This window comes from Phocoena phocoena, chromosome 18 (genome assembly GCF_963924675.1).
Source record: "Phocoena phocoena chromosome 18, mPhoPho1.1, whole genome shotgun sequence".
NCBI lineage: Eukaryota > Metazoa > Chordata > Mammalia > Artiodactyla > Phocoenidae > Phocoena > Phocoena phocoena.
Genome location: NC_089236.1, coordinates 1,055,467 through 1,081,012, shown reverse-complemented (window position 1 = coordinate 1,081,012; position 25,546 = coordinate 1,055,467). Strand labels below are relative to the sequence as shown.

General features: G+C 45.5%; 1 protein-coding gene across 7 annotated transcripts in view; it reads right to left on the bottom strand.

The window, feature by feature from the left end:
• Positions 1-386: 386 nt before the first annotated feature.
• Positions 387-25,546, bottom strand: part of IFT88 (intraflagellar transport 88) — a 65,257-nt gene continuing 40,097 nt past the window's right edge. For 4 of the 7 annotated variants that reach the window (XM_065895822.1, XM_065895821.1, XM_065895825.1 and 1 more), the window contains 10 exons: positions 25,186-25,372; positions 22,583-22,691; positions 20,508-20,658; positions 19,900-20,015; positions 18,099-18,151; positions 16,407-16,472; positions 13,005-13,111; positions 5,363-5,429; positions 924-1,034; positions 583-704 (listed from right to left, as the gene is read on the bottom strand). In XM_065895822.1, coding sequence (XP_065751894.1) covers positions 583-704; positions 924-1,034; positions 5,363-5,429; positions 13,005-13,111; positions 16,407-16,472; positions 18,099-18,151; positions 19,900-20,015; positions 20,508-20,658; positions 22,583-22,691; positions 25,186-25,372 — 1,089 coding nt within the window. Of the gene's footprint in view, positions 705-923; positions 1,035-5,362; positions 5,430-13,004; positions 13,112-16,406; positions 16,473-18,098; positions 18,152-19,899; positions 20,016-20,507; positions 20,659-22,582; positions 22,692-25,185; positions 25,373-25,546 lie in introns of all 7 variants that reach the window. The other 3 variants (XM_065895823.1, XM_065895826.1, XM_065895820.1) reach the window with 2 other exon arrangements.

Below are 25,546 nucleotides of genomic sequence, written 5' to 3'. Positions count from 1 at the left end.
TCACCGGGAAGCACAACTCGAGGCTGCCGCGCTCGGGGCTGAAGGGGCCACGGGCTGCTGTTCTCTCACTACTTTACTGCCCCCAAACAGCTGCTTTACTAGTGCTGGAATCCCCACAACGCAACACTTCCAAAGCAACTTACCTGAATACAGACTCATCAAGGGTACGTCCCAGCACAGCTGTCAAGCTGCAAACCATGAAACCACTAGAGTGTTTCCATTACTCACACGTTGTTTCAATGAAATCACAGAAGACAGCAGCACACACTAGTAATCAGTGAGTGATCATACTTACGTGTGTGGAGGTCCTAGGGAATGCTACAAGATCTATTTCTTACTGTGGGTCAATGTTTTCAAGGGGGTAAGTCAGTCTCTGGCCTAAAGTATTATTTTCACATGTTTTTATTCCATTAAAAGCAAACCAAAATCTAAATCCGTACTCACAGAACAGAATACACTTATTTAAAGTTTTGACAGTGTGCAAAATTAAAGTCTGGGCATTTAATCCAAACTTTAACATGAGTATTATCTTGTAAGGCGATTCCTTCCCTCTAATTAATAAATAATACATTAAAATATATATTATTCTGGAAGCAAATCATCTCCTAATTCTTCATCAGCAAAATCATCCTCGTCGACTCTCTTTCTGGCTGCAGTTCTGGGTCTTTCTATTTGCGGGCCAAGCGGATCCACATAGGAGGCGTCTAGGTTTCAGAACAGATGGTTGCATTAGAGGAACAGGGAAAAACAGCAAATGTGAAACCAATGAGGCTCATCTTCAAAACTGAACAACCCAGAATGAAGAGAAACGCTCTCCCAAGTCATGTAAAACTTCTGTCTGTGCTGGAAAACCCTTAATAACGCCCAGGTGGACGCGTCTGCCCGTCCCTTCCAGTCCAGACCTGCCAGGCCCGGGCACTTGCCTAGCTCCTTGTTACTGCTGCTGTCGTAAGGCTCCTCCATCCTGGGCAGGGCTCGGAGCTGGGCGCTGAGCCGCTCGCCTCTGCTACCGGCACCACAGTTCTGGCCGCCGTCTGGAGACACAGGAGCAAAAGCACATGTGTTCAGCACGGTGGGCAACACCACACTGCGTTACAAACCTTAACGTCTACTTATCTGTCAAGAAACAGGAAGGCTGTTTCATCTGACAGCCAATTTCCGAAGGATGTAATCCTTGTTTTTTGAAATTTAAAAGAAATCTCTTGTTGGGAACCTATAATATAGTCAAAGCATCACTCAAGAGTAGGCTTCATCAGACCCTTTCCACCGTGTGCTTGGAGACACTGGCGGACACCCCCTGGCGCGGAGTAGGGCAGCGGGTGGGGGGAAGGGTCTGGGCTGTCGCCCACGTGGAGCCTGGGAGCCGTCAGAGGCCTGGGCAGGTGAGGGGCGGGAGAGGCCGGCGAGCCTGGCCCAGGCACCGCCCCCCAACTCTTCAGAGGCCTGCAGAATGAGTACAGAAGGGGTCAGATGTGCCCAGCAGAGGAGGATAGATTCTGGCCCAATTTAAGGAAAAACCTTAAAAGGATTATAGAGTCCAAATATGGAATGGAAATAGTGCATAAGAGACGTTCACACCCCAGACAGAATAAAAATTAGACTGAAAAACGCAGTAAACCATTAAGTATCACACACGGTAAACGACCAACAATTTTAACACAAAACCTTCATAACCCAGTACGCAGAGTCAGTCAGCAAACCCGCTGTTCCCCAAGGGCAGACGGGGCCGCAGGAGAGGCCACCTGTCCGGCTCCCGGCCTCGGGAACACGCTGTCCCTCTCACCCCTCATCCCCACGGACGCTACGGGGCGGCCAAGTGGACCCTGAACTCGTGGAGCTCAGCTCTGCCTATGCACGTGCATTTGATTTGTTTTTCTCAACTGATGTTTTGGCACCGAGCTGTTAAAACCTGAAGCCAAAATCTTGCATTTAAGGGTAATGCATTTTTTATTTCACGTACTTAAAACAAGTTCATTTCATTTTAAGCTTATTCTGTAAAAAACAAACTAAAGTAATGAAAATCCTGCAAAGCTCTAAAGCAAACGCTGCTGCTTCCCAGCGCGATTTGTGTAAGTGATAATAATAACACACTGTTTGCCCAGCATCGGCCCGTGCAGGCGGGTCTCACACCACCTCCCGGGGGGAAGCCCCTGTGGGTGACGGAGCCCGGAGGCTGGGTGACCAGAGACTGCCACATACGTGAACGTGGGTTTGGTGGTAGTAGCGGTGGTGACCTATTACATACACAAGGCCGCATGTAATCTGCATTCTCTCCTTTGAGATACAGCATTGGTTCTCCAGGTGTGGTCCCAGGACCAGCAGCGGCAGCTGGGACCTGGTCAGAAACACAGGACCCCGGGCCGGTCACCGGGGTTGGGGGCTCGGGTCTGTTTTAACCAGCCTTCCCAGTGACTCTGCTACACACTCAAATCTGCTACCCGTGAGGAAGGGCGCTGAGGTCAATCAGCAAATTAACAGAGACCAGAGTCCGGTGCACAGAAAAAGAACAATTTTCAAGGGCCCTCAGGCATTTCAGAAACAGCCATTTTATACAAACGAATAATTACGATGACATGTTCCCTATGGTCCTCTCTCCTAGGCAACACTTTTAAAAACCTAGTTGTAGGCACTGCACTTATTTTAACACATCATACTTAACAGCTCCAGGCTGGCCTCACCTGGATCCATATAGAAAATTGTCCCTTTCCCCTATTTGAGCTGCGGGTCTCATCCAGACAGAGTGCCAGAGAGTTCCAGGCTGAGACGTGCGCCGCTGGGTCTCCCGGAGCAGAGGTGGAAGGTGGTGGGCCCCGAGCACCCTTCAACACGCAGGCCGTGCTAGGAGCTTGAGGGATGGCCAGTGACCTCGGCCCACGGGGGGCTGCAGGGGGCAGGGGCGGGACGCTGCTGAGGGGGGGGCTCGTCCACGGGGCCCAGGGTGTTCCGGGGGCCGCAAGGCGAAGCAAGGAGGAAGCCTGGTGGGCTCAGACCCCAAAGCTGGGCGGGCTGGCCCCCGGCCTGTGCGAGCTGTAGGGGGGCTGAGAGCCAGGCTCCGGGGACAGGGAGGGGCCCCAGGAGGAAGTGGGGTGTCGGCAATGATGGGAAACCAGGAACAAAAGGGCAAGTGTAGAGAGAGAGAGAGAGGCAAGCCCCCCGGGAGCCGGGAGCTGCTTTAAACCTGCCCCAGAGCCAGGCCCACGACCCCTGGCCCACAAGGCCCACGGCCAGAGCTTCGGTTCCAAGAAGCGTGTTTGTGCCCCAGGACTGCCTGTTTGTGCTGGGCTGCAACACACTGGATGGGAGAAAGGAAAACTTACTAAGAGAGAAACGGCAGTGGTGGGGAGGCTGGCCCAGGAGGCGCCCTCCTCTGCGCGGGGTGGCACGTAGGAGGTGGGTCGGGGGCCACTCTCTGGGGTGGACACCGTCCTCTGGGCTCCAGCCCAGCACCAGCAGCTCTCAGGACACCTCGCTCGGAGGGCTGGAGTCCCCCAAGTGGACCCTGAACGTGAGGACCCCCGAGGGCCTCAGCGACACTTCACAAGCCCACAAGCAGGTGACCAGGGAAGGCCCTGCGGACCGAGGGCAGGCTTGGTGATGGGTGTGCGTTAGGGTTACTCTGAGCTCAAGATTTTCAGCGGGACAATCTTAGAGGGTGGTGAATCTGGTCCTAGAACTCAGTAAGTAACTGACACTTTCCTGCGGGTTACTCCTTCGAGGGACACGCAGTTCAAGAGCTCGCACCTCGGCCAGCTGGCGGGCTGCCCAGACCCTCCCCAAGCTGCTTCAACGCTTTTGGTAGACGCAGGCCCACAGCCCCTCAACGACAATCCAAATTCCAAAGAGCTCTAAAGCCAGGTTTCCAGGCAGAAACACAACTTCGCGTCAAGAATAAAGCCTGACTTGACCTGCAGCTATTCCGGGCCATTACTTATCCTTAGTGTGAATATCCACGCTTCACTGAAGCAGTGAGACTCCTTTGACTCGGAGGTGCTCCCCAGGGGAGGTACAGGGTACATGGCTAATGCGTCACAATACATCTTCTCTAAACTCCGCAAAACGCTGAATTCCACCGCAGGTGGCCCTGCTGGACAAGGGACTGAGAGCTGCTGGGACAGGTCTCCAGACCAGGACCTGGATGGAGGGCCACCCACACGCATGGGTTGGGGAGGGGCAGAGGGGGGGAGGTGAGGGGCGGCCCCGGCACACACAGGGCCCAGGCTCAGGGCCGCCCTGCCAACTTCTCAAGCTCTGGGTGCTGGTCCCTGGGACCAGGGACCCAGGCCAGGCCTGGGGCTTCTGCTGGAGCAGCGGGACTGACCCTCGGGGAATCCAGATGTCCCACTGGACCAGGCACGGCACTGGCTGTCAGCGCCTGGGTGCACCGAGGGAGCAGAGCTCCACCCTCGAGGGTGCTCTCCGTCCCAGCCGCGCCCCCACCCCCCGCCAGGCGGCGCCCTCAGCAGATCAGGGCTCGTGTGTCTTTCCAAGTCGATCCTGATTTCCTTGAGGGCAGGGGCCCCGTCTCATTCGTCCCCATGTCCTCGGCACCCAGCGTGCATCCAGTAAATGAACGAACGAAAGAAAGGCCTCCCTAAACCGAGGGTCGCATTTCTCTTTGTTGTGACTCCTGACCACAGACAGACACAAGAGGATGACGTCGGGTCCTGTCTGCACGACGGTGCTACTAGTGGACATGATACGGATCCCAATTTAGCATTTGTTTTTCTAATTAGTTTCTTTAAAACCATCCAATTTCCCCTAAATATAACTTCTACTATCCCCTGAAGTAGAGACAGAAGGTAGATTTTGTTGATGGGGAAAAAGGGGAGGAAAACTTAACAAACCTTCTTATTAAGTAACAGTGTCCCCAGCAGTCACAGAATCGCCCAAAGCAACAGCATTTGCGTGGCTGGTCCAGAGACACACAGTGGCTACGGCTGGGACCATGGCCATGCCGCCCAGTGCCCAGACCGGCACCACTTCTACACTACAAGTGTATAGGTCTGTCAGCATCCAGGTGACGACCCCAGGCCCCATGGCGCCTCCTTATAACGTAATCTAAAAAACGTGACACAGTAAAACCCACTAGTATGGACACCTGTGATAATCTATCCAATGTGAACTGTCTATTCATCAATTAGCAGAAACGGGTCCGTTTATTCAGGAACCAACACCCACCAACACCTACAGACACTCGGTTACACAGCAGCTGGTGCTCACAAAAGGAGAGCAGGTGAAGTTCTACTGTGTATAAAACAAACAAACAGGACATTTTCAGATTGCTTCAAGGTGCTTCTAGAAGCCCATGTACTAGAAATCTGTCAACTGGCACGTCCGGGGGGACAGGAACAGGGACACTCACCACTGCCAGCACTCCCGTCTCTCCTGCCGCGGAGACCCCCGCTGCCGTCCCTGCCGGACTTGGTGCGCTAAAGCAAGAAGGTGACACGTTAGAAGGACATACTGGATGTCAGCTGTACTGTAATGAAAACAGGAATAAATGATAGTCCTTCAAGGTCAACGATAACCAAGCACCGATTTCTAAAACACATGTTAAACTGTGCGTCCCTTAGGCCTTACTGTCCTGCCTCCCGAGGCTGGGCTCACTGGGAGTGGCCCCTGAGTCGGCCCCGCAGGAGGGAGGCCTGGCTGCCTTGTAAGTACGGGGGAAACCCTGAGAAGGGCCACCAGTCCCGCCAGACACGCGAACGGCACTCAGGCTTCAAAGTGCAGGGTCGCCCTTGCTTCTGCAAACAACTTAAAAACCAAGTATTTCCCAGATGTGAAAGCTCAGGTCTTAAACGCAGTGGCTGAAGGGGTGGAGGGAGAAGGGGACCTTGCGAATGGGCTATTTCTGCTTTAGCCCCACTTGACATGACTAAAGGACAACAGGGTTTTGAAAGTCAACTTCCACAAGAAAGGCACTGTTAAATCTCAATACCTAAGATCTGCCCAACAGTCTACTTTCTTAGACACCAACTCACCCTTAAGACATAAGAATTCTCTCCAAACTGTGACATTCTTAGGTTTCTTTTTACACGCCTTGCTGCGCCTAAGTTAGAGCTTCTGATTAAACGCTAACTCCAGGCTCTTGTGTGAATAATGGTTTGTTTAGAGAAGAGGGTAGTCAGTGAGCAGAAACAGACGGCTCTTGACAACTATTTACACTTGAAATTAAAATTTCTTAACATAGACTGGTATCTTATTTAGATCTTCAGTAACGTAAACATAATTTCATCATTAATTCAAAGGACACCATTTATTCCCCCAACCCTGACAACTTCCCAAATATTTATAAATTATCAGGTCACGGATGGGATTACTGACACTGTAGTCTCCTAGGAAGAAAAAAAAAACAATCCTTTTCAATGATTCAAGACTCATTTCTGTAGAGACACAGATGTAGAGAAACAAACGTATGGACACCAAGGAGGGGAAAGTGGCAGGGGCGTGGGATGGTGGTGGGATGAACTGAATCGGGATTGATATGTACACACTAATACGTATAAAATAGATGACTAATAAGAACCTGCTGTATAAAAAATAAAATAAAATTCAAAAAACTAAAAGACTGGGCTTCCCTGCTGGCGCAGTGGTTGAGAGTCCGCCTGCCGATGCAGGGGACACAGGCTCGTGCCCCGGTTCGGGAAGATCCCACATGCCGCGGAACGGCTGGGCCCGTGAGCCATGGCCGCTGAGCCCGCGCGTCCGGAGCCTGTGCTCCGCAACGGGAGAGGCCACAACAGTGAGAGGCCCGCGTACCGCAAAAAAAAAAAAAAACGTATTGATATATGTTTGCATATATTTGTAAAAATGCCTGGGATTATGAAATGTCAAAATGCTAACAGTGACCTCAAAGTCGTGGCTGAACGATTTTCACTTTTTCCTTAACACATTTTTTTTTTTTTTTTTTTTCGGTACGGGGGCCTCTCACCGTTGTGGCCTCTCCCGTTGCGGAGCACAGGCTCCGGACGTGCAGGCTCAGCGGCCATGGCTCACGGGCCCAGCCGCTCCGCGGCATGTGGGATCTTCCCGGACCGGGGCACGAACCCGTGTCCCCTGCATTGGCAGGCAGACTCTCAACCACTGCACCACCAGGGAAGCCCCCCTTAACACATTTTTATTTGAATTAAAACGTTACTTACAAAAGTAATCTACCTGAATTTTTAGAATAACATTTGTTTCTTCAATAATATGAAAAAAAAAAAGATGCCATACCCACTTTGGGGGAAACAATGAGAGAAGAAGGTACAAAGAGAAGAGGAGCAAAGTAGATATAAATAAAATGATGGAAAATTAAACAGGTAAGTGTTGGGAAAGTGTTTTCTCCCCGCCGTGAACACACGACACTGCTCTCCTGCAGGGGACAGGCAGAGTCTCCAGGACCCGCACAGCCCCACATTGTCACACTGTCACCTGGCCCCGGAGGACAGTGGTCACAGGACCCAAGGGTGAGGGCTGCAAACTCTCGCAGCGATTTGACGTTTCTGACATCCAAGTATGTGGTCGTTTTCTAGCAATGTCGGTGACAGACTGGGACAAACCTAGGTTCACCGTGGACGGTTGTGAAGGCCAGCCGAGAACACTGTCCTCGTCTTACTGAAGAGAACCAGGTCTGGAGCGGACTGGGGTTGGGGAGGAAAGCCCAGGGTTCCGTCCACCATCCTGGGCTTTTATTCCGTAAGAATTAGATTTCTGTCTTAGAACAAGGAGCAGTTGTTACCTAGTTAAGGATCCTTAAGAAGACTGGCTCTGACTTCAAATTCAAGAGAAAACAGAATTTAAGACGCTTCTTTGCAGCTTCAACTCCAAAGAACTCACGAACGTGGACGCACCTTCCTGCCCTCAGACCTCTCTCACACCTTCCCGTCTCCACGCCAGGCCCTGAGGTCCAGCTACACCTCCCCCGGGGACCACTCGGACCCCTGGTCGTGGGCCGAACCCCATCCAGTGCACACGCTGCGTGTCTCTGCTGGGCAGCAAGCGACCTGTGTTTGTCTCGTTCTCCTGCCAGGTGACGAGCAGCTGGAGCACCTCATCCATGTCAAGTGTCTCCTGAACAGGTGAACCAAGGACCCAGCACAGGGTGATGCCAGCAGGCGAGGACTCCACGGCCTTTAACCAGAGTGTCGCGGGAGTCTCACCCTGGAAAACGTCACGGCCCAAATCACCACACACTTGATACCAAGGATGAATGCTATATGAATTATCCTGTGTTTCTGTTGAACTTTATAAATGCAGTAACATATAAAATGGGCGAAACATTCTCGCAGCTTGCATTACATACGTAAACTTTAAAAATGTTGCATTTTTCCTTCACAGTTAATTTAAAGCTGTGCCTTTATGAGATCTTCATACAAAATCTTTTTCCTTTTAAGAACTTTTAAGAACACTTTTAAGACCAAAAGGGCTTCTGCTCAACTAGCTTCTGGTAATAACTGGAAATTTGAGGATAAGTACCAACTATATTTTACATTAGTTTTGAATGTCACATATTATTTTAAGTTGGCCAAAAGAAAGAATCTCTTGAAATTATTTGATTTCTTTGGGGGGAAAATGGCAAATGCTGGGAGAGGAATTCTCCTTTTGAATACTGTGAAAATTTAGAAATTCGATTTTTAAAAAGGAACAAATTATTAATGTACTTCATTTGTGAATGAGCAATTAAAACTTTGTGTTTTGGGGGCTTCCCCGGTGACGCAGTGGTTGAGAGTCCGCCTGCCGATGCAGGGGACGCGGGTTCGTGCCCCGGTCCGGGAAGATCCCACGTGCCGCGGAGCGGCTGGGCCCGTGAGCCATGGCCGCTGAGCCTGTGCGTCTGCAGCCTGTGCTCCGCAGTGGGAGAGGCCGCAGCAGTGAGAGGCCCGTGTACCGGAGAAAAAAAACAAAAAAAAACTTTGTGTTTTGTAAACTCTTTCCCCAACTTCCTTTTCCCTCCTCACCGTTTCCTTTTGTCCCTTAACCCTCTTTGGTGTGGGCTGGTATTTTTCTCTTCCTTGGCGTATTTAAATACTCAGCCTTCAACCCCTGTCTTCCCATTTTGCTCTCTTCCATTCGTGCAATAAAGTTTGAAGAGTTCCTTGCAGCTAACGTTCTTCTGTTCAGCGAAGCGAAAACGCGAACTGTCTCTTAAAACCCAACAGTGCTGGAGGGCGGCTCCACCCAACGCCCGGGACTGTTTGCCACGGCTCTGCGGAACAGGGCACAAAGCTCCCACCCCGCCCAGGAACACAGGCCCCCAGCACAAAGGGGAGAACAGCGCCTTCTCCATAAGTGTTCCAGAAGAGGACGCACTTCTCTGAAAAGTCAGCCCAGAGAAATGAGTTTCTAGCTTTCATGCTTTAAGACTGGAGCTGGGGGCCTGGGGAGGTCCATCACCCCCATCCACATAACCCTGAATCTGTTTATCTTTCCTTCTTAGGTCTACACAAATCCCTTTCCGTTTTAAAACAGTTTTAAAAAATCCACGGCCTGATTTATTTTGTGTTTACTTTTCCCCGTAAAGCAGATTCTGTATCCTGAGCTGGTGTTTGACCGTTTGAAGGTAACCCTTAGGAAGCATAACACCACACCAGTGCTTCTGGAATTCGTCTGTGAGTAAAAAGTTAGTTTGAGAACTTGTTTAAAAACCACATAGATTCTTGGACTCCATACCCAGAGACTTTAATTCTGGGGCTGGGGTAGTCTGGGGTGAGGCTCAAGACTTTGTAAGAAGCCCAGGCGATTCTGAGGCTCTGAGGGTCCACAGGCCACACTTGGGGAGCACTGTTCTGAGGCCCTAGCTCTGATCAAATTAGAGTGAGCTCACAGAGGTACATTCCAGTTTAGCTCATGGAGTGAGCTACCAACTTCCTGGATGCAGAAAAGGAAGGACTATACACCAACTGAAAGTAATTACTCTCATCATCCTTTTCCTCTACTATCCGTAAGAGAGCAAGGAGCCTGGACTCAGAAGCTGGCCTTCCTGGGTGTGAATCCGAGGCCTACCCCCGACAGCTGTGTGACCTGGAGAAAGTTGCTTTGCAACCACGGGCCTCAGGTTTCTCATCTTAAAGAACAGTAATAATAAAACCACATCCAGCATCATAGCATAGGACTCCTGTGACGACTAAACTGGCCGGTATGTGCAAAGGGCGAGAGCCGCCCGCGCTCGTCGTGCACTGCGTGTTGCTGCTGCTGGTCGCGGATGTCCAGCTGAGCAGACAGCATCAGCTGGGAGGAGGGCAAACTGCAAGCAGAGGAGGGAGATCAGGAAAGGCCACCCAGCCTCTTCACTCCTTTTCCTTTCTGCTGCCAAACTTCTGCCACCGTCAGCACTTGCAGGGGAAAGGACGGGATAAAGACTGGGGCTCAGCTCTGCATTCCTTCTAGCAGCTCAGGTAAAGGTGTGGCGTGCTTATCCAGGACATCCCTGGTCTCAACCCTGTGGCTGGTTCCCAAACGTCTCCAGCTAACAATATGGACGAGCTCGACTGCAGACGCTCACAGAGGCCCACGGTGCTTTAGCAAGGAACACCTGAAAGCTAGACAGCCTGCAGAGAGTCACCAACTGGGAAAAAGATACCTAACCGTGTGGAAATATTCAAAGAAATCAAGATATATCTGTACAACAGGTATTACACAGGCCTCGGCAATGATTTTATGAAGAAATCCTAATTACAAAGGAAAAACGTTAAGTTTTTGCATTGAGACAGATTCTAAACAGGAGACACACAGGAAGAGTAACAAGAAGTTTTAAGTTCAAATTTAGAAAAGGATAGCATCCTTACTTCAGGCGTTGATTTGTGACGTTTTGTTTCATAACAAATAGCGTCTCATGCACCACGCAGCCAGGAAACAGGGCGCCTGCCCCACGGCTCACAACCTAGACAAACGCACGGGGGCACGCAACGACTTCCCAAGAAGGCGGCTCTCATACCCACAGGACTGCTTCTCCGTAAGCCTCTGCTCTCTTTCCTAGGACTGACCTTTTCCACTAACTTCCCCCTCAATTTTGTGTTCATATGTAAAATATAAGTGAGAAAACACCAAGAAAATGTTTCTCTTTATGTAAGATTTAATAAGCAGTCCCGAAGAACAACGGAGAAACTGGTCTCAAGGAAACAGAAAGAAAGTGCTCTGTGGATAAGGACTGTGACGTAAAGGAAGACGAAGGAACGGCTGGGACGAGAGCGTGTATCTAAGTGATGCAGGTGCAGTGCGGCAGTGATAAGGCATTAGGAAGAGAGACACTGCTCGAGAACAGCGACACAGCACTCACTTGGGTAAGCAGGTAAGGTAAGCACTGCGTAATTTAAACGCATCAACTGTAACTCGCCTGAGCTTACTAAGTGTCCTTAATTACGCCATGGCGAGTACAACATAAGGATAAAAGGTCAGGTCTATGAGAGACACAGACAAAAGCTGACTATGTTCACTGAATACACAAATCCTGTGATGAAGAGGAATCAACAGGCTGAGTAGTAATTAGAAAGGAAAAGCCGTTGCAGTGACATTCGATACTCATTTACAACAGTAAAATCACAAGCCCCCATGAGCAAACGAGAACCATCAGGACAGGGGGTGCAGTGCGGGGGGGAACCGCGGGGTGATGGGCCGCCACGTCAGAAGGAGAGGAGTGCCTGTAGCGGCCCAGGCCGTCTAGATTCAAGGAGGGCAGGGGCTGGCAGGGGGCTCTGAGGAGGGTGTGTGGTGGCCACAGGTCTCGACCTGACCCCTCAATTTCACTTCCCAGGAGTCCTTGGAATCCATGTTTCCTAAAGCCTGAGTGCGGCCCCCGGAAGCAGGAGCTAGAAGGCTCCCAGCTCCTCACTGGGGTGGGGGGCGTCCGGCCGGGAGGCCCACTCCCACTCGGCTGCGGGGTCAGCACATGGGCCCCATGCGGGATCCAGAACTTGCCTGAGCTCATGTGCACCATTCAGTCACCATTCATAAGTGACAAACCACTGATGCTTAAACTTACGAAGTCTGAAGACTCCCAGATGCACCCACGGTTCTACACTAAGTAACTTCACAGAACTAGTTTTGAGCTCCAAAGAATTTCATGGTTTGAAATAGATACTTTTTTTTGATTCTTCTTAATGAAACAAATGTAATAGTAATTATGATGACAGTTATGATAATCTGAACTTCCAATTTGTACTAGTTTAATTTTACAAAACGTTCACGCAGGTTATCTAATTAAATTAGCAATTGGTACGTGGTATTCAGCTGGTCTTCACAGCGGGTTGTAACTATATACCCTAGCAGTGGCATTTTAATACCAACTTGATGTTTTATAGGATTTTTAAGGTCATGCTCATAATGCTTTTGCCAACTGACAATTTAAAAAAGAGAATGAAACAATCAGGTCACATCCTCAAAGCAAAAACAAGATAACGACATTTTGAAAGCAAATACGAAATTTAGATTTAATTACCCAAGGTACTTAAATTTTTAGAAAAGCTTAAGCTTAAAGAATTTTCTTTCTATGAAAGGCGGATACTCAGAAATCATGTTAAAGTTTTAAATATTCTAGGCTCAAACACAGGAGGGATTATTCTCTCACAGAAGTAAAACACTGCAGGGAACACAGAAATACACCTGAAGTCTCTGTATCAGCCATCCTCAGAGCCGTGCCCTACGATGCAACACAGCAGCCCAATGAACTGCTGTTGTAGGCAAGTGACTGTCTCCTGGTTTCCACAGGCCACAAGACTCTCCAGCTGAAGTTACGTCTACAACTTAACCTGCAGCTATTTTGTACTGGAGAAACTACAACTGTTAGTCTACCAGTAGATTTCCACTAAAGACTACACTGAATCTATCGCACTTTCTCTGATTAGGAACTAGATTTTGACTGAATTTTATCCTAAAACTAGAGTTTTAGGTATTTTTCCTTTCATGCCACAGCAGAAAAACAACTGCAACTTAATTTTACTGACAGAAGCCCGGACACACTCAGCTGAGCTACAGAAGGCTGACATTTTCAAAACTGACAGCAGGTTTCGGCTCACGTGACATACCTGCTCCCTGATTTCTTTCATTTTTTCCAATCTCTTGAGTTTTGTTGCATATTCTTGAACTTCTTTTAATCCAATATCTGTGCAGAGACGAACCAAGAAACGTAGACCTAAATTATGAAAAATATTTTTAGAAAAGTATTTATCCATGGTGTTCAAAGAACAATAAATCAATAAGCTCAGTCTTCTGGGACCCAGGTAGGAATGCTGCTCACAAACAGGGTTTGTTTCTCTTGAAAAATCACTACACTTTGTATTCCTGGCCCTCTGAGAACTGACCTCCTGGGAAGACGGTTTAGAGGGACTCTGCCACCCGCCCTTCAGGAGAGACCACAGCACCTATAACCCGAGCCTTTATCTCCTCACCTGCTTCTCCTTTATACCACTTACGACTCCTGACATACTATATACTTGTTTATTGTCTTTTTCTTCCCACTAGAATCCAAGCTCCATGAGGCCAGGATTTTGGTCTGTCTTGTTTTCTGCCACACCCACAGGGCGGGAACAATGCTGTGTACCAGCACTGCAGTCACCCCATAAGAATCTGTAAGTTAGTGACTAATTCATGACCATTAATGTATTACAAAAGTAATGGTCCTAAAATAATCTAAAATGTCCCACATTACTACTGCGTAAATTGCCTATGTATACATTTACCCTGATAATGCACAGTAAGAAGGTAATTTATATTTTCTACAAATAATACTCAACTACAGGTCAATTTTTGATAACAGAAGAATGTATTTTAAGACAAAATCACCCTTTGGGTTCATCAGAAAAGTACTCTGCTCAAAGTGAGACCTTACATGAGTGCGAGTGTTTTTCCTATGCTACCATAAGGCAGACTACTGATTACACCTGTTTTGAAAATTAAACAGGCCAAAGTACCTTGGACATTCCCCACAGCACAGATAATCACTCAACTTTTTTTTTTAAACACTTTTTCAAAAAAAATAAATTATTTATTTATTTTTGTCTGCGTTGGGTCTTCGTTGCTACATGCAGGCTTTCTCTAGTTGCAGCAAGCAGGGGCTATTCTTCATTGTGGTGCATGGGCTTCTCATTGCGGTGGCTTCTCTTGTTGCGGAGCACGGGCTCTAGGCGCACGGGCTCAGTAGTTGTGACTCGCGGGCCCTAGAGCACAGGCTCAGTAGTTGTGGCTCATGGGCTCTAGAGCATAGGCTCAGTAGTTGTGGCACACAGGCTTAGTTGCTCCGCGGCATGTGGGATCTTCCCGGACCAGGGCTCGAACCCGTGTCCCCTGCACTGGCAGGTGGATTCTTAACCACTGCACCACCAGGGAAGTCCCAATCATTCAACTTTTACAGTGAATCTTAAACTCTCTCTAAAGAAAGAAAAGTGGCCTTGCCTGGAGATGCTCTCTTTGCTGTCCGGTGCAGAGGTGCTGCAGCTACTGCAGTGGTCCTCAACCGGCAGCAGCTACATCCCCAGGGGACACCTGACAATGTCATAACAGGAGGTGTGCTCCTGGCACCCAGTGGGTGGAGGGCAGGGATGTTGCTAGAACATTCTAGAATCCACAGGATGGTCCCACAGCACAGGATTATCCGATCCCAAATGTCAGTGCTGCCGAAGCTGAGAAGCTCTGCCCAGCAGACTGTTGGGTTTCCATTCCCCAAAAGCTATTACTGCTCTCATTTAATCTTTAAAGTATCAGTTCCCCAATGTGACTGAAGTTAAGAATCACATTAAAAGCTGTTAAAAAAGAAACAGGAAAATAAATAGATGAGAAAAAAAAAAAGAAATAGGAAAAATCAGATATCTGGGTCTACTGCAAACCTGAATGAGAATCTCTGTAGGTTGGGCTACAGATTTGTAGTTTTTACAAGTTTTACAAGTAATTCCCATGTATCCTGTTTTCAGACTGGCATTCGGAAACTGCTGTGAGCTAATGGACCCACATGTGACAGCATTACAAAACTCCTTGCCCCTAGGCTCTTACCAAAGGCCATAATTCTGAGCTCTCTGCTTTCACAAAAGTCAAGTTGAGAAAAACATTACTGAAGGAACATGCAGCACATCTAAGCCCTGGATCAGGCTGCGCCACTGAAAACGTGGCCCGGAAAAGATCTGTTTTTACTGAAATGTGCTGTTTTGTGTGCATGGTCATTGAAGGACAACATTCAAAACGGTCTTTTCAAACACATTATTTCATTTGTTGGAGGGATGTTAGTAAAGCTAGGAGCTATGACGTCTTCCAGTGACCTTTTATCTACTCTCCTCTGTGTCTCAACACAACTGAAGTAAGAGTTGAAAGGATTTTCTTCTTCCCAAGGAATTACTTTTTATTTCCTTATAAATAGTAAAGATTATAAAACCCACTGTATCTTCCCTTTTTCCTTTAGTCACAAAGCTACTGGGGCCATATATAGTTTAGTGAGAATATGAGACCTATGAATATGGTTATTTTGTACTTTTCTGGATCCTGATCTTGTTGCTGTTACTGTAACACTGTTACTTCAGGTTGCATCAAATCCACTGTGCAATAAGATTGGAAGAAATGAATATTTTATACAAAGCCAACTTTATAAAAGGGAAATAAGTTACATATAACATAATGTTTTAAAATTAATTTGTTACCAGTATCAGCAAGATTATCAATGTTCTATTATCATAAACTCTAAAGGTATTTTTTCAGTCTCAAAAAGTTATAATTAAATGGATGGTTTAAAATGCCTTTTCTAGGGCTTCCCTGCTGGCACAGTGGTTAAGAATCCGCCTGCCAATGTAGGGTAGATGGGTTCGATCCCTGGCCCAGGAAGATCCCACATGCGGCGGAGCAACGAAGCCCGTGCGCCACAACTACTGAGCCTTCACTGTAGAGCCTGCGAGCCACAACTACTGAACCCACGTGCCACAACTACTGAAGCCTGCCCGCCTAGAGGCTGTGCTCCGCAACGAGAAGCCACTGCAACGAGAAGCCCGCGCACCACAACGAAGAGTAGCCCCCGCTCGCCGCAACTACAGAAAGCCCGCCTGCAGCAACGAAGACCCAACGCAGCCAAAGATAAAATAAATTTATAAAAAATAATTTTTAAAAAATAAATTAAATGTCTTTTCTATAAAATACCATAGTTTATGAACTTTAAAAAATAATAAACCAAAATTTATTCTTAAAATTTCATAAAGCTTTGAAATATAGATCTGTTTACTACTGAAGAGAATTCAGTGGTATATTTAAATCCGTCAAGAATTAAATTCTATAAAAATGTGTACTTGCATAGTCAAATTTTCTGATCCTATAACCACATATTTAAACATGTACCGCAAATTATAGGTTGGTATCTATGTATGCAATTACTGTAGCAAAGGTAATTATTACATATTAGGACATAAAATGTGAGAACCTATACTTTCAAAGTTACAAAATGTAGTCTCACTTACATTCAACATTTTCTGGAAATTTTCTGTGAATATCTTTGTAAGTATCTAATGCTTTTTGGTAGTTACCTATAAGTGAAGGAGAAAAAACAAACATACTAGCAGATTATAGAAATGAACAGGGGTCAGCAAAATACTAATTTAAATTCAATATGCTGGCACCATTTCACTGGTTTAGAAGGATGACTTCCATGTTTGCCACAGGCATAAACAACCATTCCCAATATAACTTCTATTTTTTGTTTGTTTGTTTTGGCTGTGCAGCATGTGGGATCTTAGTTCCCGCCCAGGGATCAAACCTGTACCCCATGCGGTGGAAGTGTGGAGTCCTAATACCTGGACCGCCAGGGAGGTCCCTCAATATAACTTCTGGAAGAAAATGTACAGACAAAATAAATCTGAAAAAGGCGTAGAGCAGAAGTAAATGGTTGAAACTTAGTTCTACTTCTTAAAATGAAGTAATAACATTAATTTCAATGTTATTCACTTGGAAAAGATGAAAAATAACTTGTTTTGCAGTTTTTATATTCAAACATTAAAAAGTTTACAGAAAGCATTTTGTTTTGTAATAAAATAATTTAGCTTCACATGGCAGCAAAGATAGGAAAAACGAATTTTGGATCAAAGACCTTTGCTAAAATCTCAGGAAAGAGTTATGCCCTTACGTCTGGGCCTCCTGCACAAGGGGGTGGCCCGCCGGCCTCGGCGTCGGGGTGGAGGCTGAACAAGACGGAGAGCGGAGCACCCAGAGCGCGGCCAGGCCGGCTAAGGTGGCCGCTCTTCCCCTGGCCGCACACACACACACACACACACACACACACACACACACGTCACAGGACAGGCACTACATGCGCGCAGGCAACTCGGACTCGCCCTGACGTAAATGAAATGTGTATATAGAGAGGTCTTTCCGCCAACAGGAAACACGGTAACATTAGAGACCAACCCGCAAAATGACCTGAGGTCACACCGCACCTGTGTCCCGCTGCCACCTGAGGGGCTCTCGGAGGCGGACAGAGGGCCCTAAGAAACGGCGGGGACCGCTGCCGGTGGTCACGGCTCGTGCTTCCCTGGGGGAGGGAGCTCTCCCAGACATCTGGTTGCTCTATAAGAGGGACTGCATTTTTCACACTTAACTACATCAGCATGTTATTTTAACTAAACATTTTAACCGCAGTGTTAACATTTATCTCCTGCTTAATCCTGACATTTTAACAGTATCATTCACTTCATGGCTAGTCCCAAACCATTAACACACTGACTGCAGAACAGGCCAGCAGCACAGGACGAGATAAAGACTGACACTGAAAACACAACCAGGATGACTAGTGACATCTGCTGTACAAAATCAAGTCCTGCGGCCCCAGTTCTGGGCTCTCCTCAGCTTTTCAGGTGTGAGAGAGGCTCACACATTGGGCAGAGCACACAGGATGTTTAGAATGAGGTGACTAGATGGGACTTCCCTGGCGGCCCAGTGGTTAAGACTCCCCGCTTCCAATGCAGGGGATGCGGGTTAGTAAACGTAACTTTTAACTGTACGTAGTAAACACTGTGTCTTTCATATAATGTTTGATATGTGTACTTATCAAAAGTTAACCTTAATAAATCTACAATAGGAACATATTTATATGCATAATTACCTAAAAGATAGAAACAAGCAACATATATTAAAGTGAATAAAATTAAAGCATTTACCACTTCTTCTAAAACAACTAGCTACCATCAGCTGCCATTTCACTTGTGTAGGTCTGTAAAAGAAATTATGTGAAATTAGAGATGAAACAAAAATAATCTGTGATGGCCAAACAGTTTTATAAAGCTAAGCTACATATCGGTACTAGCTTTCAATTACTTTTTGACATTTGATTAGGTCGTCTTTATTATTAACAACAGCATATATACAATCTCCTTCATTATTATCTGTCATACTGATATTGGGAAATTTAAATTTAGAGCCCTTCAATTAACTCACACCTTTGTTTAGACACTCTTAGAAGAACTGCCTCGCCAGTTTGTGTAAAGACCACAGCATTCTATTTTAACCATTTTTATTACCTTTGCCATATCTTATACTTAGTACCTAAGGCTTAGAAACCTAGGTTTAGGCTTACAAATTTAGTATCCAAGAGGCAATTTTTGACCTTGTGTTTGAACAATTAGACTTCAACTAAAAAGAAAGTAAAAAAGAAATCTATTCATTCTTTTTTTTCCCTTAAAATAGAAGTGAATTTCTTTTCTAAAATAAACATGACCAGAATTTCTAAAGACTACTACTAAAAATTTCTGAGAAAAACAAAATTTGAAGGAATAAAAGACTAGGGAATAATTTAATGCTCTCCTCACTTCTCTTTTTTTTTCAAATTGAGGTATAGTTGATTTACAATATTAGTTTCAAGTGTACAACACAGTGATTCAAAATTTTTATAGATTATACTCCATTTATAGTTATTATAAAATATCGGCTGTATTCCCCGTGCCGCACAATACACCCTTGCATCTTATTTATTTTATACATAGTAGTTTGTACCTCGTAATCCCTTACCGCTACCTTGTCCCTCCCGGCTCCCCTTTCCCCATATCTAATGTTAAAATTCAATTTGGCCAAACACAAAACACAACATGATATATCCCAATTATTTCTGAATAATGTATAAAACATTCTGATATGAATTTAAAGACATTTTTAAGAGTTTGATTTTTTTTATAAGCTTGATTTCTGTTCTGTCTGAAGTTAATATTGCTACTCCTGCTTTTTTTTAAAAAATAAATTTATTTATTTAATTTTGGCTGCGTTGGGTCTTTGTTGCTGCGCGCAGGCTTTCTCTAGTTGCTGCGAGCGGGGGCTACTCTTCGTTGCGGTTCGTGGGCTTCTCATTGCGGTGGCTTCTCTTGTGGGCTCTAGGCACGTGGGCTTCAGTAGTTGTGGCACGTGGGCTTCATTAATTGTGGCTCGTGGGCTCTAGAGTGCAGGCTCAGTAGTTGTGGCACACGGGCTTAGCTGCTCCGTGGCATGTGGGGTCTTCCCAGACCAGGGCTCAAACCCGTGTCCCCTGCATTGGTAGGCGGATTCTTAACCACTGCGCCACCAGGGAAGTCCTGATTTTTTTTTTTCTTTTTTTTTTTTTTTTCTGATTTTTAATATATAATGTACATCAATTACAAACTGAGACCAATGAAACATTTCAATTAGGACTCTTTCAGAAACGAAACTTTGTCTTTGGAATGAGAGAGTCATTTTCTGATTGACAAAGAAATAATACTTGTTTACTGAGATGTGAAAAAGAAAAATACACACAGAAAAGTACCTTGAAGGTATTTTTTAAAACACTTGCATAAAAAGGAAATATATTTATCATAATAAAGACCAAGTCAAATGAAACACAATACAAGAAAATCGAAACGATGCCTGAATGTTCACTAATAACTGTTCATGAACTCAGTACGTCTATCAGATTGTAGACATTTAACTAAACATAAAATCGTAACAGTTACCTACTGTATAAGAGAAGCTCTTTCAAAGTACTGAATGGCTTTTTCACAAAACTGGGTGTCGATGTAATAGGCCCCAAGCCACTCGATGACTTCAATATTGGACGGGAAATACCTATACGACTGGAAAGGGAGGTGTGACAAAAGAACTTCAGTCACAACGCACAGTTCACTCCCCAACATCTTCCCCACCAGCTGGATTAATTTATACAGTGTGACATTTCTTACTTAAAAAGTATGAGCTGTCACAAGTACTGTTCAAGTTTTGAAACTATATAAGATTTGGAAAACTTAAGATTTGTTTGACACATTCTTCAATTATCTATAAACATCTTTTTGATGTACGGATATATGATCTGAGTCAAATTAAGTATGCAATAAACTCAAAAGAGATTAAATCACCCTTCAAGAGAAAAATGCATTGGTACCTTTTATTTTACCTTTTATTAAAATAATCAAAAACTAACTTTATATTCCACAAATGTTTTATTTTAAATTATTTATTTAAAAGCTAATAAGCATTTATAATTTTTAAAAATTAAAAGGCCTGCTGTCTTTTTTATAACAATTCATAAAAGGCTAAAAAGCAGAAGGAAGGCAAGACTGCACACCCACCTCATAGTAATATTGGAATGCTTGGGATTTATCCCCCTCACTGTCATATAATCCTCCCAGTTTAGACAAAGCTCTGGAGTCAGTTGGAACAACACTGATCAGCTGCATTAACCATTCCATAGCTTGAGTGGGATCTTCCATTAACTCGTATCTTAGACAATTTCAATGAAGGATAACACAATTTTTCTAAATTCACTGATCAATAAGCAAACCTAAAACCAACATTTCATAAAAATATTTCTTAGTCTATACTAATGTGCTACTTAATACTGTTTACTCTGGATTTCGTCAGGGATGAGGATGAAAAATGGTCAATAACACTTCTGTCCCCTATATATGTATATGGGGCATACACATACACACACACACACACATCTTGCTTTTCCTTTTACTTCATTACTACCCACTAAGATCAACTGCCACACTAGTAGAATTAATAGTGTGCTGTTTTATTCAAAGTTTTGTCCAAAATTTGTCCTTAATAAAAATGCCTGGGGCTTCCCTGGTGGCGCAGTGGTTGAGAGTCCGCCTGCCGATGCAGGGGACACGGGTTCATGTTCCGGTCTGGGAAGATCCCACATGCCGCAGAGCGGCTGGGCCCGTGAGCCATGGCCACTGAGCCTGCGCATCCGGAGCCTGTGCTCCGCAACGGGAGAGGCCACAACAGTGAGAGGCCCGCGTACCGCAAAAAAAAAAAAAAAAAAAAAAAGCCTGAGCGCTGTGTTTCAATTATTCTACCCCTCTTAAATGTTCAACATTTTAAAGGAATGGTTTCCATGTATTTTCTGGTGAGTTTTCCCTAATTACATTACAAGCCCAAGACAGTTTTTTGTAGCTTCAATGCCTAGAAAGTCCTCTGCATGCACTCAAATAATTTATTCACACCAGTACTTACTGATTACTTACTATTTATATTAGCTGCCTTAATGCCATGAAAATATTCCAATCCAAAGTTTCATTGAAAAAGAAGAGCCTTGGGGCCTCCCAGGTGGCGCAGTGGTTAAGAATCCGCCTGACAGTGCAGGGGACATGGGTTCCAGCCCTGGTCCAGGAAGATCCCACATGCCACGGAGCAACTAAGCCCGTGCACCACAACTACTGAGCCTGTGCTCTAGAGCCCACAAGCCACAACTACTGAGCCCTCGTGCCACAACTACTGAAGCCTGCTCGCCTAGAGCCCATGCTCCGTAACAAGAGAAGCCACCACAATGAGAAGCCCGTGCACCACAATGAAGAGTAGCCCCCGCTCGCCGCAACTAGAGAAACCCTGTGTGCCGCAACCAAGACCCAATGCAGCCAAAAATAAATAAATAAAATAAATAAATTTATTTAAAAAAAAAGAAGAGCCTTCTACTTTTAATGATGACAAATGTGATACCATAAGAAAAACATAAAAATAAGGAAATGTATTCAAACAGCCTCAAACACAACAACTGCTTGACTGGATCCAAACTGATCAGGAACTGGGCACCAGCAGGTCATGACACTGGCACCTTCAGAGAAATGAACTGGACAAAACAAAAAGGCTAAAAGAAATAACTATGCTGCTATCTGCTCTAAAATTAACATTTTTTATCAAAAAAATTTTATCTACCCTACCAGAAGCACAGGAGACAATACTTAAAATTTTTTCATCATTATCGTTATTTATTTATTTATTTTTTGGCTGCGCCACATGGCTTGTGGGATCTTAAGTTCCCTGACCCGGGATCAAATCTGGGCCCTGGCAGTGAGAGCGAGGAGTCCTAACCACTGGACCGCCAGGGAGCTCCCTGAAGGGTCTAATTTATGCTCAATGAACACCTTGTGTGGACCTGACACGATACCCAATTACTTCAATTCCTATGTCTAAAAATTAATAATAGTTGCAACTTCTAAATAATTCCTCCTATAATGCAAATGACCCTTTAAAACAGGATCACTCAAATCATATTTTCATCACATATTAATTTGATAGTCAGGTTTTAAAATATACCCCCATCAATTAATTCACTGGTTAAGCTTATTTAATAAGTGGTACTCAATCACCAACTGAGTGAATTAATAACTGTCCTTAAGTTTTTCACATAAGATACATATTTGCTATCTGGTAAAGGACTTGGGCGCTGTTTCTTAGGATTGCATGAAGTTTCAGGAAACAGTCCAAAGCTTCATCAAGCCGGTTTAGCTTCTTATAGGTAAGGCCTTTAAAAAGAAGAAAGAGAAAAAAAGGTAAGCTATAAATACTAGTACTGGTAGTAATTTTCTCAAAGTAACAGAATGAATATTTAAATATAGGTAAATATTCATCCAAAAGAGAAAATAAAGATGAACACAATTTAAAAAAAAAAAAGGAACAAGGCAGGGGCAGGAAATTCCACTAATGTTTGGCAGACACTATATCATGAAAGCTTTAGCACATGTTTTGAAGTGTTGAGGGGAGCAGGAATGACAAACATTGAAAGAACAGCACAAACAGTTCAGAAATGGGCTGGGTTACAGAATTCAGTTAAAGTCAGGGAGGACTGGGACTTCCCTGGTGGTCCAGTGGGTAAGAGTCTGTGCTCCCGGGCTTCCCTGGTGGCACAGTGGTTGAGAGTCCGCCTGCCGATGCAGGGGACACAGGCTCGTGCCCCGGTCCGGGAAGATCCCACATGCCGCCGAGTGGCTGGGCCCGTGAGCCATGGCCGCTGAGCCTGCGCGTCCGGAGCCTGTGCTCCGCAACGGGAGAGGCCACAACAGTGAGAGGCCCGCGTACCGCAAAAAAAAAAAAGTGCTCCCAATGATGGGGGGCGGGGTTCGATCCCTGGTTGGGGAACTAGATCCTGCATCCATGCTGCAACTAAGACCAGGCGCAGCCAGAATGAATGAATTTATGAATGAATGAATGAATGAATAAATAAATAAATATTTTTTAAAAAATAAACTCAAGGAGGACTAAGGGACCAGTAATAAACAGTGCCAGGACAAGTGATTACACATGACAAAAAACCACACATTCCTCTCTTGAATTTACTCCTTTTTCAAATAAATTCAATTTTTATTTCAAAACTAAATAGAAAAAACAAAGCTATAAAAGCATGAAAGGAAAATGATTTTGTAATCTTGGGGTAGGGAAGCGCTTCATAAAGCAATAAACAAATGAAGCCACAAATTTTCAAAAACCAAATTTGACTACATAAAAAATAGAAAAATTCTGTTTCACAGAAGAAATTATAAAGCTCCCTTAAGCGACGGACTAAGAGAGGCATTTAAACATATGAAGAGGTCAAATGGACGGAGGCCTGGTGAGTGACCTCGTGCCCCCCAGGCCCCCATACTCACCCCTCTTCTCCCAACCCCTCAGTGCCAGGTAGAGTTGCTAATGCCCCCTGCCCCTCCCGTCCCACCCAGCCCAGCCCGGGGAGGAGAGATCCAGCTGCCTGGACACCCTCAGGACACAATGAGACAGACGGTGCATGGTAGGGAGTGGGCAGGCCTCGAAGGTCCCACTCAGCCTCAGCTGCAAACTCCTAGATACAAGGAGAAGGCCAGGCTCATCAGACATGGAGGAAAGATCGTCACAGTAAAGAGAGGATAACATGAACAAGCCAACCAAAGAAGCAGGAGAAGAAGCCTTCAGAGGAAACTTCACTGAAGCCAAGACATGAGCCTGCACTGCATCAACATGTGTCTGCAACAGCACGAGCTCACGATGGGGTGGGGGTGGGGGAGATGAGGGGGACACAACGGGGGGGATGCCACGACGGGGGCACACGATGGGGGTCATGACTGGGGGATATGACAGGGGGGCACGACCGGGGGGGGCACAACCGGGGGGTGCACGATGGGGAGACGCGATGTGGGGGGCAGGATGGGGGGGCACGACAGGGGGACACGATGGGGGTCAGGTGACCTCTGACAGGCAGGCAAGGGATGGGGTGGTGTGAGTCTTCAGGTCTTTAACAGTTTATTAAAGACAAAATCTGAAGTAAAAATAACAAAATGTAAAAATGTGTTAAATATAGGTGGTAGGTACAGAGGTATGCTTTTTCTCTCTTTTTTTTAATGTTTGAAATTGTTTGTAATTAAAAAGGAAGGGACTTCCCTGGTGTTGCAGTGGTTAAGAGCCCACCTGCCAATGCAGGGGACACAGGTTCAAGCCCTGGTCCAGGAAGATCCCACATGTCACGGAGCCTATGTGCCACACTACTGAGCCTGCATGCCACAACTACTGAGCCCACATGCCACAACTACTGAGCCCGTGTGCCACAACTACTGAAGTCCATGCACCTAGAGCCCACGCACCGCAAAGAAGAGTAGCCCCCGCTCACCGCAACTACAGAAAGCCCGTGCGCAGCAACAAAGACCCCACGCAGCCAAACATAAATAAATTTATAAAAGAAAAAAAGGAAGAAAATGAGATTTTTTCCCCCACCTATCAATTTGGCAAAAGTTGAATTATAATATCCAGTATTAGCAGGAATTCGGGAAACATTCTCATACCACGGTGGGAGGAACCTGGAAGTCTTTTTAGAGGGAATTTCAGCTACATCTACCCAAATCTCACAAGCGTCCAGATTCTGAGTCATTAATTCCATTAAAAATAGTCTATAATGCAAGAGTCTTCTTTTCAACTTTTTGTTGCAAAGAACTCTTCCTCTTAATGAATTGGAGCTTTATAAGCAAAAAAAAAGGCAATTTTGCCTGTTTCACTTACCAATGTTATAAAGTGCTTCAGTACAAGAAGAATCATTTCTTAGAGCCTCTTTATAGAATTCAGCTGCCTTCTCATAGTCACCATTTGCAAAAACTGTATTCCCTTTATTAGTAAGAGCTGACGGGTTATATCTGTCAGAGTTCACAGCTAAATCTGCATAGCTACTGGCTTGTGAGAATTCATTCTCCTAAAGTACAAAAATATACAAATTATTTGAAGTTCATTGTACCCCTTCTGCCTCTTCTGAGATTACAGACATGATAAAGGGACTTTCCGAGATTACAGACAGGATAAACAAGCACATAGTTTACATATCTTGGTCTCGCTGGACTCACTCCACAAAAGGTTTTACTTGTCAAGA